Genomic DNA, 19,039 nt, shown 5'->3' with positions numbered 1-19,039 from the left:
CCTCCTGAGAAATCTGTATGCAGGTGAAGAAGCAACAGTTAGAACTGGACATGGAACAATAGACTGGTTCCAAATTGGGAAAGGAGTACTTCAAGGCTATATATTGTCACCCTGCTTATTTAACTTATATTCAGAGTACATCATGCATAATACCAGGCTGGATGAAGCACAAGTTGGAATCAAGATTACTGGAAGAAATATCAATAACCTCAGATATGCAGATGACACCACCCTTATGGCAGAAAGCTAAGAGGAACTAAAGAGCCTCTTGATGAAAGTGAAAGAAGAGAGTGAAAAAACTGGCTTAAAACTCAGCATTCAAAAAACTCAGATCATGGCATCCAGTCCCATCACTTCATGGCAAACATATGGGGAGCAATGGAAACAGTGAGAGCCTTATTTTGGGGGGCTCCAAAATCACTGCAGATGGTGACTGAAGCCATGAAATTAAAAGAAGCTTGCTCCTTGGAACAAAAGCTATGACCAACCTAGACAGCATATGAAAAAGCAGAGACATTACTTTACCAAAAAAGGTCCATCTAGTCAAAGCCATGGTTTTTCCAGTAGTCATGTATGTATTTGAGAGTTGGACTATAAAGAAAGCTGAATGCCGACAAATTGACGCTTTTTAACTGTCGTGATGGAGAAGACTTTTGAGAGTATTTTGGACTGAAAAGAGATCAAACCAGTCAATCATAAAGGAAATTAGTCCTAAATATTCATTGGAAGGACTGATGCTGAAACTGAAACTCCAATACTTTGGCCACTTGATGTGAAGAACTGACTTATTGGGAAAGACCCTGATGCTAAGATAGGTTGAAGGCAGGAGGAGAAGGGGACAACAGAGGATGAGATGGTTGGATGGCATCACCGACTCGATGGACATGAGTTTGAGCAAGCTCCGGGAGTTGGTGATATACAGGGAAGTCCATGGCATCGCAGAGTCGGACACGACTGAGCGACTGAACTAACTAATAGTGTAGGAATACAACTGCTATTAAATGACAATGCTCAAATACTTCTTTTGCTATTCACATTCTGGTCTGTGTTATTCATTTATTATTTTCCAAAAGTTTATCAGGCATGAGAGACATGTACTTGCTCATGTATAGCTATATGCCAAACACATGAACCAATCAACTTTATTAAGTAGGTTATTAATTAATTCTTTTGGTGAACAGAATGTATAAAGATATAATGTGACTTTTTTCATGTGCCCTTTATTAATTTTTTAAAATGCTTCATCAGCTCTATCAAGTCATCTATTCATAAGTTTTCCAAATCTTCAAATACAATTTCAAGTACTCTGTCAGTTCTTTTTCTTTTCAGCTGCAGAACTCTCTCCTGAAGTTCTCTGATAATGTGACTAACTTTTAATTTTGATATCTATACTAGATTAAACAGCAGAAAGTTATGGACAGTGGACCTGCTAAGGCAAATAACAGTTTATGTAAACAAAAAAAAATAGTTTCATAAACAAGCCTTCTTAAATTAAGCGATCTGTTCTTAGAGCTGCAAATCATGAGCACACCCTATTTATTAATTTTGCATTACTTTTTCTAGAAAAAAAAAATCTAAGGATTTAAATTGAAACTACCAAGTCCATCTGATTTCTTAATACAAAAATCAATTACAGTGGTTTTCTACTTATTCAAAAGCCTCATTGATCAAATACAAGCAGAGTAAAAGCCATCATTAAATAATTTCCAGGCACTACATATTCAGACTTCATGATCACAGATCAGCTGGTAGGACACACTGATTACCAAGGCAACTTGAGGATGTCTGCAGGATCACCAAAGCAGATTCTGTTTCCGAGGGCAGAGTCCTTCTCCAGGTGAAATTACCCAGCTATGTTTTCTATGGAGGCCCCTCTAGGCCATTGTTTCGGATGATCTTAGCATACTCCTTGGCTGATGTGTAAGGGACTCGGGGTCTTGCTGGATCTTCAAAATCAACATGGAAGAGACCAAACCGGCTGCTGTATCCCCGGTTCCACTCAAAGTTATCCAGGAGAGACCAGGCACAGTATACTTGAAGATTGACTTTGTCAAGTTGGATAGCTAAAATTACAAAAACAAAAATTTATCAATTACTCAAAGATTTTATGGAAACATAGACAAAATCATTGATGACTAGTATGAGTTGGTAGCCTTCTCCTGCTGAAGATCACGGTGGAAACAGAAGAAGCCTTGTTTCAATCCTCTTTTCCAATTTCCTATTTTAAACAAGCATGGGCTTCATTTAGGATGTTAGATTACACGCCTTGTTATTTGTCAGCCCCCCTGCATCATATGGGGTGCTCTTTAATCTCTGAATTTCAGCCAAGTCCAAGTATATAAAAGACCCAATTTTTATTAAAAGTGTAAATAAATGAATAAAGAAATTATGACACTAAAAAAAGTTAAATTACATAATTCTAAACATTTGGGGACTTCCCTGGTAGCACAGTGGATAGGAGACCACCTGCAGGGTGGTGCAATGCAGGGGGCGCAGGTTCGATCCCTGGCCCAGGAGGATTCCACATGCTGGAAAGCAACGATTAATAAGCCCATGTGCTACAACTACCGAGCCTGGACTCTTGAGCCTGCTTGCTGAAGCTGGGAGGGCCTGGGTAAAGCAACAAAGACCCAGTGCAGCCAAAAATAAGTAAATAAATAAAATTAAATATTTTTTTAAATATAGTAACTTTTAAAAATTAAAAATTAAAATAAATAATTGGTTATTCACTCATTTTGAAATGCATTTTATTCATTCATCCATTTACTCAATAAATGTCTTTTCAATAACTACTATTTTTTAGATATGAAACACACATATACAGAGTTTCTCCTTAGTACCCTAGAACTGCACTCAGTAAAAACACTACTAGCTTCTAAATTCACCTCCAAGATAATCTAGAAAGCTCATTGATAAACTGGAAAAGAGTGATATCATAGCTGAGGAGGCCCCAGCTCTTACTTTGTGTCCTTATGACCAAATTAATATATATTTTATAATTCTGGAAGTAGAACCTCCAAAATGAAAAGGACCAGCACAGGGTTCTGGCCATGCTTTTACCCCAGACTAAGAAGATACAGACGGAGAAGGCAATGGCACCCCACTCCAGTACTCCTGCCTGGAAAATCCCATGGACAGAGGAGCCTGGTGGGCTGTAGTCCATGGAATCGCTGAGGGTCGGACACGACTCAGTGACTTCACTTTCACTTTTCACTTTCATGCATTGGAGAAGGAAATGGCAACCCATTCGTGTTCTTGCCTGGAGAATCCCAGGGACGGGGGACCCTGGTGGGCTGCCGTCTATGGGATCGCATAGAGTCGGGCAAGACTGAGCGACTTCACTTTCACTTTTCACTTTCATGCATTGGAGAAGGAAATGGCAACCCACTCCAGTGTTCTTGCCTGGAGAATCCCAGGGACGGGGGAGCCTGGTGGGCTGCCGTCTATGGGGTCACACAGAGTCGGACACGACTGAAGCGACTTAGCAGCAGCAGCAGCAAGAAGGTACAGAAATGTTAGGGCATTCTCTCTGCCCCATGTCTAAACTCAGAGTGGTGCCAAAGAACTAGACCACCTCCGCTCCAAATGCACATATGTACAAGCAAAATATCCTATATAATTTCATCTGTGGATGCTCCAGAGCCCATCTATGGACTCCATAGGAAGATACCAAAGGGTGGAGAATTCTTTAAGTACACTAATTTCTATCTTTTAGTCAGGGAATTAAGTTCATTTTTAATTGGCATCTTAAGTTTGGAAAACTCTTAGGTTATATGAATCTTTTTTTTTTTTTTGGTTATATGAATCTTTGCATTGAGCATTTTCTTTTCTTAAAACAATAGCAACCAAACCTTATCTGTGGGATTCACTAATATTTGTTTTATTGTGCAGAAATTAAAGGGCAGGTTTTCTTTATAAGATAGATGTATTCCTAAATAAGTTTGGAGAAGGAAATGGCAACCCACTCCAGTATTCTTGCCTGGAGAATCCCACAGACAGAGGAGCCTGGCGGGCTACAGTCCATAGGGTTGCAACAGGTTGGACACGATTGAGCTACTAACACAATTTCTTCCTAAATAAGTCAGATGAAAATGAGCATTTATATAATAAATCAAATTTTAATTTTACCAGGGATTGCTTTCTTTTTTTTTTTTCAGTTAAGAACTAAGTAATTGTTCAGATTTTTATTTTGATGCAAAATGACAGTCAACCCAAATGACTCTTCTAACTTCAGCAAAGTAAGATCTACCTTTAATTTTTCCTGTTATGTTTCTGTATTTTTCTGGTCTCTCGAAAGTACTATACCCATGAACACGTGTTGATCTCCAAATCTTGGAATTTTTTTTTCACTGTGGATATTCCATAGACAAATGAAATTGTTTTTACTATAGATATTCCTTTGACAAAAATTTTCCAACAGGTTAACTGATGCATAACCCCTTGGCCTTTATACATGGAGGAATGCAAGGGGCTTTACCTAGAAAGTGCCCTGTGAATGTTCTCAAGGCAGGAATTAAACCAAACTGGACAGATTCCTTTGCAACGAAGTATTGTTGGAAAATGAAATATATACCATTCAAGCACAGCAAGCTTTACAGGAATTAAAACATTTACTAGGTATTCCTTTTCCTTCTACCTGTCCACCTTGCCACATGTGTCTCCTCCCCTATCAACCACAATCTGCAAAGACCAAATTTTTAAATAACCTTTTTATATTTAATTTCTGGATGGAGTATATCTAAGAATGAAAATGACCAAAACCAAACACCAGGCAAGAATATAGCAATCTTTTTTGACTACTTTATAATTCAATGTGGGGACATATGAAAATCAGCACTTTTTCTTTCTCATTTGTAGAACTACTGCTCAATAAGCCAGTCTGCCAGGTATGAAGCCAGACAGTTTCTGAAAGCATGCACAGTCCCACCAATCAAGTACAAAAGGATTGATTCATGTACTAAACTGGGGGATAAAAACGATGCCCTGCCTGCTTGGAAGGGAACAAAAAGGAAATCTTGACAATTTCATCGTTATCTGCCAGGAGTTCCGCAGCAGGCACTAAACGGCCCAAGTGACACTGGTAGATATCTCTGCGTTTTCATTGCAGGAACGCTCAAGTAGAGAATTACCTAGTTAGTGCTGAGGAGCCACCCTGCTGGAATCCTTCTCAAGGTGCTACCACTGGGAAAAATTACAAAACCGTACTGGAAACTGCATGCCTCTCCTGTTCCAATCTCCTCAAGAACAGAAAGAAACCATCGTCGCATTTCTTGGCATTCTGATTTATGAAGTCCCAAATCTATGCAGGAAAAAACACTCCTGTGAATCCACTCTCTTTCTTTAAGCAGAGTTTCAGGCCAAGTAAACACAGACTGACAAGAACTGCAGATGAGTACCGAGTACATGGGGATGTGAACAAGACACCCATCCCAGAATAACCAAAGTTTGATTTTGAACTAAAAGACCAGTAGGAAAGGTGTCACGGTCAGCAGGTTGAATAAAAAGATGAAAGGATTTCTTATCTTATTGCATTGGGATGATGTTGAGTCATTTACAGAGATGGGGATGGACTGAGAGTGTGTCGTACAGAGTGAAGGAAGTCAGGAAAAGAAAACAAATACCATATATTAACACACATATGCTGCTGCTGCTAAGTCGCTTCAGTCGTGTCCGACTCTGTGCGACCCCACAGACGGCAGTCCACCAGGCGCTCCCGTCCCTGGGATTCTCCAGGCAAGAACACTTATATATATAGAAGCTGAAAAATGGTATAGGTGAACCTATTTGCAGGGCAGGAATAGAGACACGGATGTAGAGAATGATGGGTGGACACCAGTGAGGCGGGGATGAGTTGGGAGACTGGGATTGATGTATATGCACTGCCATGTATAAAACAGATAGCTAATGGGAACCTGCTGCAGAGCGCAGGGAGCTCAGCTCAATGCTCTGTGATGACCCAGATGGGTGGGAAGTAGGGGAGGCTCAAAAGGGAAGGGACATATGTATACATGTAGCTGATTCACTTCATTGTACAGCAGAAACTAACACAATATTGTAAAATAACTATACCCCAATTTAAAAAAGAGGCAAGGAGAAAAATATCTAAGGCTTATTAATATATTATAGCCTCTGGCTGTTCTCATTATAACTCCAGTGTTATAATATGCATACACACACACACACACACACGCATGCACACACACACTCATTGCCCAGTGTTGACTAAAATGAAAAGGTTGAAGAGGCAGTCCTTCACCAGACTGCTCTCTCTGCTGACACAACTTCAAGTTCAAAGTGTTCCCAAAACCACGCTCAGGTTCAGTAAGTTGCTACAAGAACTCTCCAGAACTCACACAAACCTCTTATTGTCAAGGCTGTGGTTTATTCAGCAAAGGATACATATTAATATAAGCCAAAGGAAGAGGCACACAGATCAGAAACCGATGGGCTTCAAACAGAAAGTTTTCATTGTCTTTTTCCCTAGGAGTCAGGACAACTTGTCCTCTTGGTGCTGACATGTGACAACACACACGGAGGGCTGCCAACCAGAGAGGCTCACCTGAGCGTCAGTGTCCAGAGTTTTCACTGTAACTGTGTTATTAACATACTGGCATGACCAACTGATTGTTCATGGGAATGAACTTAGTCCCTAGGTCAAGTGACACCATGTGACCCCCAAAGCCCCCCACTCAGGCACACAGTCGGTCTTCTAGTGAGACTAGCCCTCACCCTAAACAAAGACATTCTGTCATATAGCAAAAGATTTTTCACCCAGAAGCTGAGGACAAAGTGCAATCTACTCTTTGGGCAAAATCAAATTCTTTACTACACACACACACCTATTTTAGAAGCTGATCATTTTATGGTATTGTGCAGATTCTTCTCAATTTACTGACCTAAGTGGTGCCAATATTATGCCTGTGTACTGCTGCTGTACACAGCAGAGAGAATAGAAAGGAGAGATAAAAAATTCTTCCTCAGTGATCAATGCAAAGAAATAGAGGAAAACAATAGAATGGGAAAGTCTGGAGATCTCATCAAGAAAATTAGAGATACCAAGGGAACATTTCATGCAAAGATGGGCTCAATAAAGGACAGAAATGGTAAGGGACCTAACAGAAGCAGAAGATATTAAGAAGAGGTGGCAAGAATACACAGAACAACTATACAAAAAAGATATTCATGACCCAGATAATCACGATGGTGTGGTCACCAACCTAGAGCCAGACATTCTGGAATGCAAAGTCAAGTGGGCCTTAGGAAGCATCCTACCAATAAAGCTAGTGGAGGTGATGTAATTCCAGTTTAGCTATTTCAAATCCTAAATGATGATGCTGGTAAAGTGCTGCACTCAATATGCCAGTAAATTTGGAAAACACAGCCGTGGCCACAGGACTGGAAAAGGTCAGTTTTCTTTCCAATGCCAAAGAAAGGCAATGCCAAAGAATGCTCAAACTACTGCACAATTGCACTCATCTCATATGCTAGTAAAGCATGTATAGATGTGAGAGTTGGACTATAAAAAAAGCTGAGTGCCGAAGAATTGATGCTTTTGAACTGTGGTGTTGGAGAAGACTCTTGAGAGTCCCTTGGACTGCAAGGAGATCCAACCAGTCCATTCTAAAGGAGATCAGTCCTGCGTGTTCATTGAAAGGACTGATGTTGAAGCTGAAACTCCAATACTTTGGCCACCTGATGTGAAGAGCTGACTCATTGGAAAAGACCCTGATGCTGGGAAAGATTGAGGGCAGGAGGAGAAGGGGATGACAGAGGATGAGATGGTTGGATGGCATCACTGACTCGATAGACATGGGTTTGGGTGGGCTCCAGGAGTTGGTGATGGACAGGGAGGCCTGGCATGCTGTGGTTCATGGGGTCACAAAGAGTCGAACATGACTGAGCGACTGAACTGGACTGAAGTGAACTGAACTGAAAGTAATGTTCAAAATTTTCCAAGCCAGGCTTCAGCAGTACATGAACCATGAACTTCCAGTTGTTCAAGCTAGATTTAGAAAAGGCAGAGGAACCAGAGATTAAATTGCCAACATCCGTTGGATCATCAAAAAAGCAAGAGAGTTTGAGAAAAACATCTACTGCTTTATTGACTACACCAAAACCTTTGACTATGTGGATCACAACAAACTGTGGAAAATTCTGAAAGAGACGGGAATACCAGACCACCTGACCTGCCTCTTGAGAAACCTGTATGCAGGTCAGGAAGCAACAGTTAGAACTGGACATGGAACAACAAACCAGTTCCAAATCAGGAAAGGAGTACGTCGAGGCTATATATTGTCACCCTGCTTATTTAACTTATATGCAGAGTACATCATGAGAAATGCTGGGCTGGATGAAATACAAGCTGGAATCAAGATTGCTGGGAGAAATATCAATAACCTCACATGTGCAGATGACATCACCCTTATGGCAGAAAGCAAAGAAGAACTAAAGAGATTCTTGATGAAAGTGGATGAGGAGAGTGAAAAAGTAGGCTTAAAACTCAACATTCAAAAAACTAAGATCATGGCATCTGGTCCCATCACTTCATGGGAAATAGATGGGGAAACCGTGGAAACAGTGACAGACTTTATTTTGGGGGGCTCCAAAATCACTGCAGATGGTGATTGCAGCCAAATTAAAAGACCCTTGCTCCTTGGAAGAAAAATATGACCAACCTAGACAGCATATTAAAAAGCAGAGACATTATTTTGCCAACAAATGTCCATCCGACAAAGCTACGGTTTTTCCAACAGTCATGTATGGATGTGAGAGTTGGACTATGAAGAAAGCTGAGTGCCAAAGAATTGATGCTTTTGAACTGTGGTGTTGGAGAAGACTCTTGAGAGTCCCTTGGACTGCAAGGAGATCCAACCAGTCCATCCTAAAAGAAATCAGTCCTGAATATTCATTGGAAGGACTGATGCTAAAGCTGAAACTCCAACACTTTGGCCACCTGATGGGAAGAACTGACTTACTGAAAAAGACCCTAATCCTGAGAAAGATTGAAGGCAAGAAGAGAAGGGGATGACAGAGGATGAGATGGTTGGATGGCACCACAGGTTCAAGGGACATGAGTTTGAGTAAGCTCCGGGAGTTGGCGATGGGCCAGGAGGCCTGGCATGCTGCAGTCCATGGGGTCACAAAGAGTCAGACTTGCCTGAGCGACTGAACTGAACTGCTGCTGTTGCTGTTTATTTGCTAAGTCATGTTCAACTCTTTGTGACCCCATGGACTGTAGCTCGCCAGGCTCCTCTGTCCAGGGGATTTCCCAGGCAAGAATACTGGAGTGGGTTGCCATTTCCTTCTCCAGAGGATCTTCCCAATCCAGGGATAGAACCCGGGTCTCCTGAATTGGCCAGGCAGATTCTTCTACCTGCTGAGCCACCTGGGAAGCCCATGCCTGTGTTTCTCATGTTACAAAGGGCTAGAAATCGGGCACTCAGAATCAATGGGATTTATTTCCCCACAGTTTATAAAGAGATAATCTTTGTTTTCAAGATTGCCTAGGACTTCTATAAGACATCCATGAATGTGACACAGCTATTAAGCTACAAAACAAACTAATCCACAGAATGAAGCTGCCAGGAAAAGAATCAGTGGACAGGTCCACAGCAGTGCAAAAGACAGCAACGTCACAGGGGAAAAAAAAAAGAGAGATAAAGCCCAAGAATGGATGAGGAGAAAAATTATAGGCTTCTAGATTTTCATGTGTCAAGTAATGGTAGACTACGCTACCCAAGAAAGTAGTGAAAATAAGTAAACATGCTGGATAAATTTTTTTTAACAAATCTTCAAAACAATAGAAAGCTGTCAGTTTCATAGGGACTTACCAGGACAAAGCAGGAAGTGAGAACTGAGATTGGTGGGCATGGCAGCTACTTTTGCATGATGAAATTTTCCAATGTTAGAAAATCAGAAACTTTTTCTCTTTTCTGGAGTAAGAATAGGTGTCAAAGAATTGTAGTTTGAGAACTCACACACAGAAAGCTAAGATCCCAAAAGACTAAAACTTCAAGGTAAGGGTAAGCCAGAAGGAAACCGGTCACTGGAAAATCACAAGTCACCTGGTGGTTCAGAAAATGTCAAGCAATATGACTGATGTCCTTATAAGAAGAGAGAGAGTCACCAGGGGTGCATGACCACAAAGGAAAAGCCAGAGAGGACGCAGTGAGAAAGCACTTATCCAAAAGCCAAACAGAGACCTCAGGAGAAGTCATACCTGCTTATATCTGAACTTTGGACTTCCAACTTCCAGAATTGTGAGAAAACAAATTTCTGTTGTTCAAGGTGCCCAGTCTGTAGCATTTTGTTACAGCAGCTCTTAGCAAACTAATATAGGTTGAGGATGGAAAATTTCTGTTCTTAATAAATTCCCTGAGTGAATTTTTATATTTAATCAAGTTTGAGGCTCATAAACCTAGGATAAGCTCTGGTGGGCAACTACAATTTTTGAAACCCAGCTTCCAACCCCAGAGCCATCCTCTAGAGGCATATGTTAGACAATCTTCATCAGCCCCTCTCCTCAACAGTCATAGCTGGAGGAGCTCTTTGCAGAAACACAGCCATGCGTGGGCCATAGCTTTCAGACATGGAGGACCATTGTGAGACAGGGGAAAATGCTGCATGCTTAGGAGCGTCAAATGCCTATTCATCCCACTGTTTAGTCCATACCTAGCCTTATCCCAGCAGACTGTGGGAAACCATCTCAATTCACCACATGGGATGGGTTGATTGTATGCTCATACAAAAGATGTGTGCATCCAAAGCCCATGAGTGTGTCCTTATTTGGAAAAAAGGGCCTTTGCAAATGTAAATGAAGGAGCTCAAGATGAGATCATCATGCATAATGTGTCTGTGCATGCTCAGACATGTTCAACTCTGCGATCCCATGGACTGTGCCCCACCAGGTGCCTCTGTCCATGGAATTTTCCAGGCAAGAATACTGGCGTGGGTTGACACTTCCTATTCCAGGAGATCTTCCCAACTCAGGGATTGAAGCCATGTCTCCTGGCTCTCCTGTATTTGCAGGTGGATCCCTTCCACTGAGCCACCTGGGAAGCCTCTATCATGCATAATGGTGAGTCCTAAATACAGTGACAAGTGCCCTTAAAAGAGAAACAGAGAAGTTATACAAGGAAAAAGGCAATGTGAAGAGAAGCAGAGACTCGAGGGATCTCCTGCAAGCCAAGGAACGCCAAGGCAGCCACCAGAAGAGAAGCTGGTAGAGTGGCTTGTACCCAGGGGTTTCCCAGGTGGCGCTAGTGGTAATGAATCTGCCTGCCAATGCAAGAGAGGCATGGTACCGATTCTCCCTCAGAACCTCCAGAAGTTGCTGACGTTAGTGATAAACCTTCATTTCAGACTTCTGGCCTCCAGACCTCTACTACTGCTGCTGCTGCTGCTGCTGCTGCTGCTAAGTCACTTCGGTCGTGTCCAACTCTATGCGACCCCATAGACGGCGGCCCACCAGGCTCCCCCGTCCCTGGGATTCTCCAGGCAAGAACACTGGAGTGGGTTGCCATTTCCTTCTCCAATGCATGAAAGTGAAAAAATAAAGTGAAGTTGCTCAGTTGTGTCCGATTCCTAGCGACCCCGTGGACTGCAGCCCACCAGGCCCCTCCATCCATGGGATTTTCCAGGCAAGAGTACTGGAGTGGGGTGCCATTGACTTCTCCGTCCAGACCTCTAAGAGAAGACATTTATGCTGTTTAAGCCACCAAGTTTGTAGTAATTTGTTTCAGCAGGGACAGGAAACAGACACACCAGACTCTCTGGGGTAGATGCCAACTGGGTTCCAAGTCCCAAACCACCCACCTGATTCTGCTGAGTGCTTATGAGAATCCCTCTCAAGGCCCACAAAACTGGAAAGAGTAAGCCTTCCCGGGACACAATTCAAAGCAGATTTTCTGGCATTCGTCCCACACGCTAACTTTGAAAATGTGTCTCTCAGAGTGTGGTGGATGTGCACAAGAGCACTACAACTGGAGGACAGTTTTAGCTGTTAAACAGTTCCTGAGAGAACTGGCACACCAGCCGCTTCCCCTTTCTTCAAAAAAATAAAATAAAACAACATCAGGAAGATCTAAACATAGAAAATGCATAATAAGCCATCCCCTCCCACCCTCAACAACTCCAGGTGAGTATCAGTGGCCGGACAGCATCTGTGAAAATGCCCAAATAATCCTGAAGCTGGAGGCCCCACCTGCACACGGGAACTCTTCAAAGCAAAAACTATGACTTTCTGAAAAAACAGTCTTTGAAAAGCAAAGGCTGATTTATAAATATTTTATAGGAAAATGACAATTAACCAGAAATGAGCTTAAAGATTTCTTAATTATCTGCATTTTTCCTATTACTTAGATTAGATTAGGGTGGGGGTGGAAGTAAATAGCAAGCAGATGAAAGGTATCATTTCAAGCTGTATTTTTATTTATTTATAAAGTTGATGGGTGGATAGGTACACATTTGGAGTCACCTTCTGTAGCTTCTCCATCAATATTACCTTTACAGTTACCTCCGCTACAGTACGTAAATTATTGTAAGAACCAAAGTTCTCAGCACATAAAATTGTCTTCTATTAGAAAAGCTGCCTTCCATGTCCCACTCCCTCACTTTCTCTCTTCCTTCCTTCTTTTCTTTCTTTCTGGGATTTACTTTCCCTTTCTGTAAAATGAGGATTATAGCATCTTCTTCCAAGGATTGTGGTGGGTATTAAATCAATATAAAGCTGTATGCATAATGCCTAGTTTATAGTAAATATTCAATATACACTACTTGTTGGTACTGTTATTCTTGTTATTTTTCTCAGAGTCTGGAAGGGCAATGAATGAAATCTGTTTTTTCTCTTCCTCCCATCTGGCTCCAAACAGCTTTCAGAGCATATAGAGTCAGCACAAAACTGTTCAATGCTGAGAACCAGAGAAAGCAGGGCATCAAGGGAAGTGCAGCATCTGGGGCCGGGTTTGTGCCTGGTGGAAAGGGTCAGTTGTGGGTCACGAAAAATAAATCACTAAAGACAGGGGCCTTAGGGTGAGGCTTCCAGAAACACTGGATGTTGCTGAAGCCTCCCTGCATCAGTACACTTGGAGGTCGGAACAGCATCACTTTAGGTTTCAGGGATCCATATCCATCCTTGGGGCTTTCTCAGTTGCTCAGTGGTAAACAACCCACCTGCCAATGCAGGAGCCGCAGGAGATGCAGGTTTGATCCTGGGTTGGGAAGATCCCGTGGAGTAGGAAATGGCAACCCACTCCAGTATTCTTGCCTGGACAATCCCATGGACAGAGGAGCCTAGTGGGCTGCAGTCTGACCCGACTTAGTGATTTGATAGCAACAACACATCCATCCCACATTTATTCAATAAATATATATTGTGTTAGGAATTGGGACCATAAGAGTGAACAAAATAATCAGCCTCTCTTTTTAAAGAGCTTAACAGGCTATATGGAAGACATATCTTAATCAAATTACCACCCTGTGAGCCTTTAATTACAATCTGTGAAAAGCATTATGAAAGGAAAGACATGGGAACTATGGGAAAGACCAGCACATTAGCTAACATTTATTGAGCACTTGGGTACCACTGTAAGGGTTTCAGGTATGCATTAATTCACTTAATCTTTACAGTAAACCTGTGAGTTAGATGGATATCACCATTGTCTTCATTTTACCGAGAAGGGAAGTGATGCACAGAGAAGTTTGGTAACCTTTGCAAAATTCAAATATCAAGTAACTAGGGGAGTTGAGATTGGGACTCAGGCAAGATACCAATGGAACTATGACACTATACTGAGTCTGTGCTTGTTTTGTTTAAAATGCCAAGTTTCTTTTTTTTTTTTAATTTTTAAATTTGTATATACTTTTTAAAGGATACTTTCCATTTACAGATGTTACAAAATACTGGCTCTATTTCCCACGTTGTACAATACATCCTGGAGCCGATCTTACACCCAATAGTTTGTACCTCCCACTCCCCCACTCTTACACTGCCCCTCCCTCACCACTGCTAACCGATAATTTGTTCCCTATATGTCTGTGAGTCTTGTTTCTTTTTTGTTATATTCACTGGCTTGTTGTAATATTAGATTCCACATATAAATATATTATATATTTGTCTCTGTCTGAATTATTTCACTTAGTATAATGCCCTCCGAGTCCATCCATGTTGCTATAAATGGCAAAATTTCCTTCTTTCTTATGGCTAAGTAGTATTCCATTGTGTGTGTGTGTGTGTGTTTTATATACCACATCTTCTCCTTCCATTCATCAATTAATGGACACTAGATTGATTCCATACTTTGGTAATTCTTTGGCAATTATAAATAATGTTGCTATGACCACTGGGGTGCATGTATCTTTTCAAATGAGTGGTTTTCGTTTTTTTCTGATATATACCCAGGAGTGGAATTGCTGGGTCATATGGCAGTAAGAATGTGGATAAAAGGGAACACTCTTTCATTGTTTGTGGGAATGTATCTTGGTGCAGCCACTGTGGAAAACAGTATGGAGGCTTCTCAGAAAACTAAAAATAGAACTACTGTCCTAAGTCTTGACAATAAGCTATAGTGGAAGATCTGTCTTAGTCAGGAAGGGTGGGAGAACAGGACAGAGGGAAATGGAAACAGTTTCTTGGAATGAACCAGAGCTGAGAGCTCAAAGACTAGCCAGACTTATCAAATGCTACCAGTCAGATTCTTTCTTGCTGCTGCTGCTGCTGCTAAGTCGCTTCAGTCGTGTCCGACTCTGTGCAACCCCACAGATGGCAGCCCACCAGGCTCCTCCGTCCCTGGGATTCTCCAGGCAAGAACACAGGAATGAGTTGCCATTGCCTTCTCCGAGGTTCTTTCTTACTTGTAAGCAATAGAAGCTGACCTTGACTGACAAAGCAATAAAGAGGTGAAGCGGCAGTTGAGCGGCACGGGAGCGGCGGCCGAGAGGACATACCCCACGTCCAAGGTAAGGAGCAGCGGCTGCGCTTTACTGGAGCAGCTGTGAAGAGGTACCCCACGTCCATGGTAAGAGAAACCCGAAAAAAAAAAAAAAAGAGAGAAACCCGAGTTAGATGGTAGGCACTGAGAGAGGGCATCAGAGGGCAGACAGACTGAAACCACAGTCACAGACAACTAGCCAATCTGATCACATGGACCACAGCCTTGTCTAACTCAATAAAACTAAGCCATACCCTGTGGGGCCACCCAAGACGGGCGGGTCATGGTGGAGACGTCTGACAGAATGTGGTCCACTGGAGAAGGGAATGGCAAACCACTTCAGTATTCTTGCCTTGAGAACCCCATGAACAGTATGAAAAGGCAAAAAGACAGGACACTGAAAGATGAACTCCCCAAGTTGATAGGTGTCCAATATGCTACTGGAGATCAGTGGAGAAATAACTCCAGAAAGAATGAAGATATGGAGCCAAAGCAAAAATAACAGCCAGTTGTGGATGTGACTGGTGATAGAAGCAAAGTCCGATGCTATAGAGAGCAATATTGCATAGGAACCTGGAATGTTAGGTCCATGAATCAAGGCAAATTGGAAGTGGTCAAACAGGAGATGGCAAGAGTGAATGTGGACATTGTAGGAATCACAAACTAAAATGGACTGGAATGGGTGAATTTAACTCAGATGACATTTTATCTACTACTGTGGGCAGGAATCCCTTAGAAGAAATGGAGTAGCCATTATAGTCAAGAAAAGAGTCCGAAATGCAGTACTTAGATGTAATCTAAAAAAATGACAGGATGATCTCTGTTTGTTTCCAAGGCAAACCTGTGGCTCTAGAGGTAGAAAAATAGGTAAATAAAAAATGATAAAACTGACTGTGACAGCAAAAGAAAAAAAATGTATAGTTCTGCTCTAAAACTGATTCGGGGCTTTAGAATTGTAATTTGTCAATCCTTTCTTAAATCCACAAAATATACTGTAGAGCATCTACTCTATACAAGTTACTATTTTAGGCAGAGTGATTCTCACTGGGGGTTGGGAGGAGGAATCTAATGCAGACCTTTGCCCTGGAGGTGAAGTAGAAGAGCAAAGACCTCATTAATCTCTCTGCTATGTGCATTCACTCAACACCATTCATTTCCCTTTTGTAACATGAATAAGACATGGATATAACTATTTGTTCAGTGCTATCTTCTACTCCAGACTCAGAGCTCCATGAGGGCAGGCAGCACATAGATTTTATATTTCCAAAACCTAGCACAGTGGCTGGAGAAGGATAATTTTCTACTGAATATCACTTAAATGAGTGAATGACTACAAATAGATATAGAACACTGAACAAAACGTTTGCAAGGTAAGAGTAGACAAAAGGTCATTCTCAAGAGGGCAAGAGTATCTTCTTGACCAAGATGGCAAATTTCAACTCCAAGTTCAGCTTATCCAAATAAAAAGGAAGAAATATCTCCTTACAATCTGATCAACTCATTTGGCATTTTGTATGCTGAAATATTTTCCTATGATCACTTGACTTCAGGAACATGTCTCTTGTCAGTTACTGGTATTCCTATACCTATACAATATATATTGAACAAATTATACTAAGTACCCCTTAAAAGGGCTTCCCTGGGGCTCAGTTGTAAATAATCCACCTGCCAATGCAAGAGATGCGATTTCAATCCCTGGGTCAGGAACATCCTCTGGAGGAGGAAATGCCAAGTCATTCCAATATTCTTGTCTGAAGAACTCCATGGACAGAGGAGTTCTTCTCTAGCACGCTATAGTCCATGGGGTCGCTAAAGAGTCAAATACAACTTAGCAACTAAACAACAACAACCCCTTAAAATGCCATTCTCAGAGGAGTTAATATCTCCTTTTGTTAATGACAAAGGAAAAGAAAGTAAGCATTAGCCTTCTCACCACAATAATACCAGAAAAACATTTCAAGTGCTTGCATTTGATGACCACTGTAATTGCACAGAGTTCAAAGATACAGGAAAGTGAGCAACAGAGAGTTGGGAAGACAAGACAGTGACATGTCTTTAAAATGCTACCATGTACGTTTTCCTATCGGCACCAAGTTCAAGCTCAGGTGGGTACACCTCACCCAGACTGCCTGTCGTGGCCTACTGCACAAGTCTCGCTAGTCTGCTTTTTAAGGACAAGGAAGGACACTGCTTGGTGATGTGGCCACAAGCTGTTCAGGGAAGAGACTTTGCTCAGCACATTTCAGCTCCTGAGCAAGGCTGGGTTCATTTCACATAAAATAAATAATCATGCAAAAGCAGATTCGTTCTGATAGGGCTCTGACAGCTGCTCCGAGAGGTGGGTGCTTGCGAGCCCATCTTTCAACAATGAACTGACCCAAAGATCCAGGAAAGCTCCAGACAGGACCATATGGCCTGGAATAAAAACATATTTCAAACTCTGTTTATTATGCATATCTTTCAAAGGTTCACTACTCTGTGATGAAACATTGCACCTGCAAGGCTTTAATAAGCTTCCCTAGCAAGTACAATTATAAAACCCAGGAACCTGAAGAATTTGTCTTCTCTTACACCTAGCCATGTACTGCCCACCAATGACTGGTCTCATTCTTTTTAATTATATAGGTTTGCAGTATTTTATAAGCTGTGATCGATACTTATTCAGAAAATAAAACTTCTTATAGACCTCGCAGTGAAAGCCATGAAATAGCTCTCAAAATTTTGGGGACTCTGACATTACTGTCCATAGAACCCTCTAGTCTGTCTGAAAAGAAAAGCAGCAGTTTAATCATGCACAGAAGAGCATATGACATGAATTGAGGTAGGGCTTCCTTCATCAGCAATGGCCAGGGCAGAGGAGACATGAACAGTTTCCCTTCACAAAGTGAGCCCTGTGATTCCACATTTGATCCAAACATTTGAGAAGTCCAGCTTGTTCATTATTCACTCAACAAATATCGACTGAGCAGCTCTTATGTGTCAGAATCCAGGTCAGGTATAGAGATTCAAAGATCAACAGTACATAGTTTCTGCCCTCAAGAAATAACAGGGCTTCCCTGGTGGTCCCGTGATTAAGAATCTGCCTGCCAATGCATGGGACACAGGTTCGATCCCTGGTCTGGGAAGATTCCACATGCCATTGAAAGACTAAGCCCATGTGCCATAACTACTGAGCCTGTACTCCAGAGCCTAAGCTCTGCAACAAGAGAAGCCACTGCAATGAGAAGCCCACGCACCACGAGACAATAGCCCTTGCTCACCACAACTGGAGAAAGCCCACGCTCAGCAATGAAGGCCCAGCACAGCCAGAAATAAATAAATTTTAAAAAAAGAAATGATGGTATCATTGGGAAGACAGATCCAAAAAGAACTGGCCGGAGAATACGAAGAAACACTGGTAGGACAAACCAAAAGTCTACATGAAATTCAAAACTCTTTTATTCCTCTACCCTAAAATAGTACACTTGAGACATTTTAGGCTTTTAGAAATGGATTTCATGTAAGATGGCTTAGCCTAATCACTTTGCAGAGTGTTAGCACGGTCGCATCTTTCTAAGATCGTATCTTATTCCCCTTGAACCCATGGGGAATGATATCACTGGATTTACATCATAGAAGTATTATATCATACAAACATTAATGTGAAGAATGTAGGACCAACAGTGGTAGCTGATACAAATACTTCACTATGCGATTATGTGGTAAACCTGGAGACATATGAAAAAAAGTAATTGTGTCTTCCTAGAGGTGCAATGATGCCATCAGTATATGAGCTTCTTGGACCAGGGGTTGTTACTTCATGGACTTACTCATAGCTCAGTTGGTAAAGAATCCACCTGCAATGCAGGAGATCCTGGTGAGAGAAATACACAAAAGGAGGAAGGGAGGGAGAATGAGAATAAAGGATAGAAGAGGCAAAGAAAAAAGGAAGAGGCAAGAGAAAGGGAGGGAAAGAGGGAAGGAGTCAGGAGGGCAGGAATAAACATTTACTTTCTACAATCAGTGGCATCTCTAAACTGCTTTTATCTCCAGACTCTCAAGGACGATTCACAAATATGTAGTCAGGACATTAGCTTTCAAGCCTTTTCAGAATCCAGAAGAGCAAAGGATTA

The 19,039-nt window shown here is 41.7% G+C and overlaps 1 protein-coding gene across 1 annotated transcript in view; it reads right to left on the bottom strand.

Annotated features, from left to right (window-relative positions):
• Positions 1-1,095: 1,095 nt before the first annotated feature.
• LOC113894168 (cytosolic beta-glucosidase) overlaps positions 1,096-19,039 on the bottom strand; it is a 132,566-nt gene continuing 114,622 nt past the window's right edge. The window contains exon 5 of the mRNA XM_027544172.1: positions 1,096-2,063. Within this exon, the coding sequence (XP_027399973.1) occupies positions 1,861-2,063 (203 nt within the window). The 3' untranslated portion in view covers positions 1,096-1,860. The remainder of the gene's footprint in view (positions 2,064-19,039) is intronic.

The sequence above is a fragment of the Bos indicus x Bos taurus genome, chromosome 6, assembly GCF_003369695.1.
Source record: "Bos indicus x Bos taurus breed Angus x Brahman F1 hybrid chromosome 6, Bos_hybrid_MaternalHap_v2.0, whole genome shotgun sequence".
NCBI lineage: Eukaryota > Metazoa > Chordata > Mammalia > Artiodactyla > Bovidae > Bos > Bos indicus x Bos taurus.
Note: the sequence above shows the minus strand (reverse complement) of the source record. Positions and strands in the feature narration are given on the sequence as shown.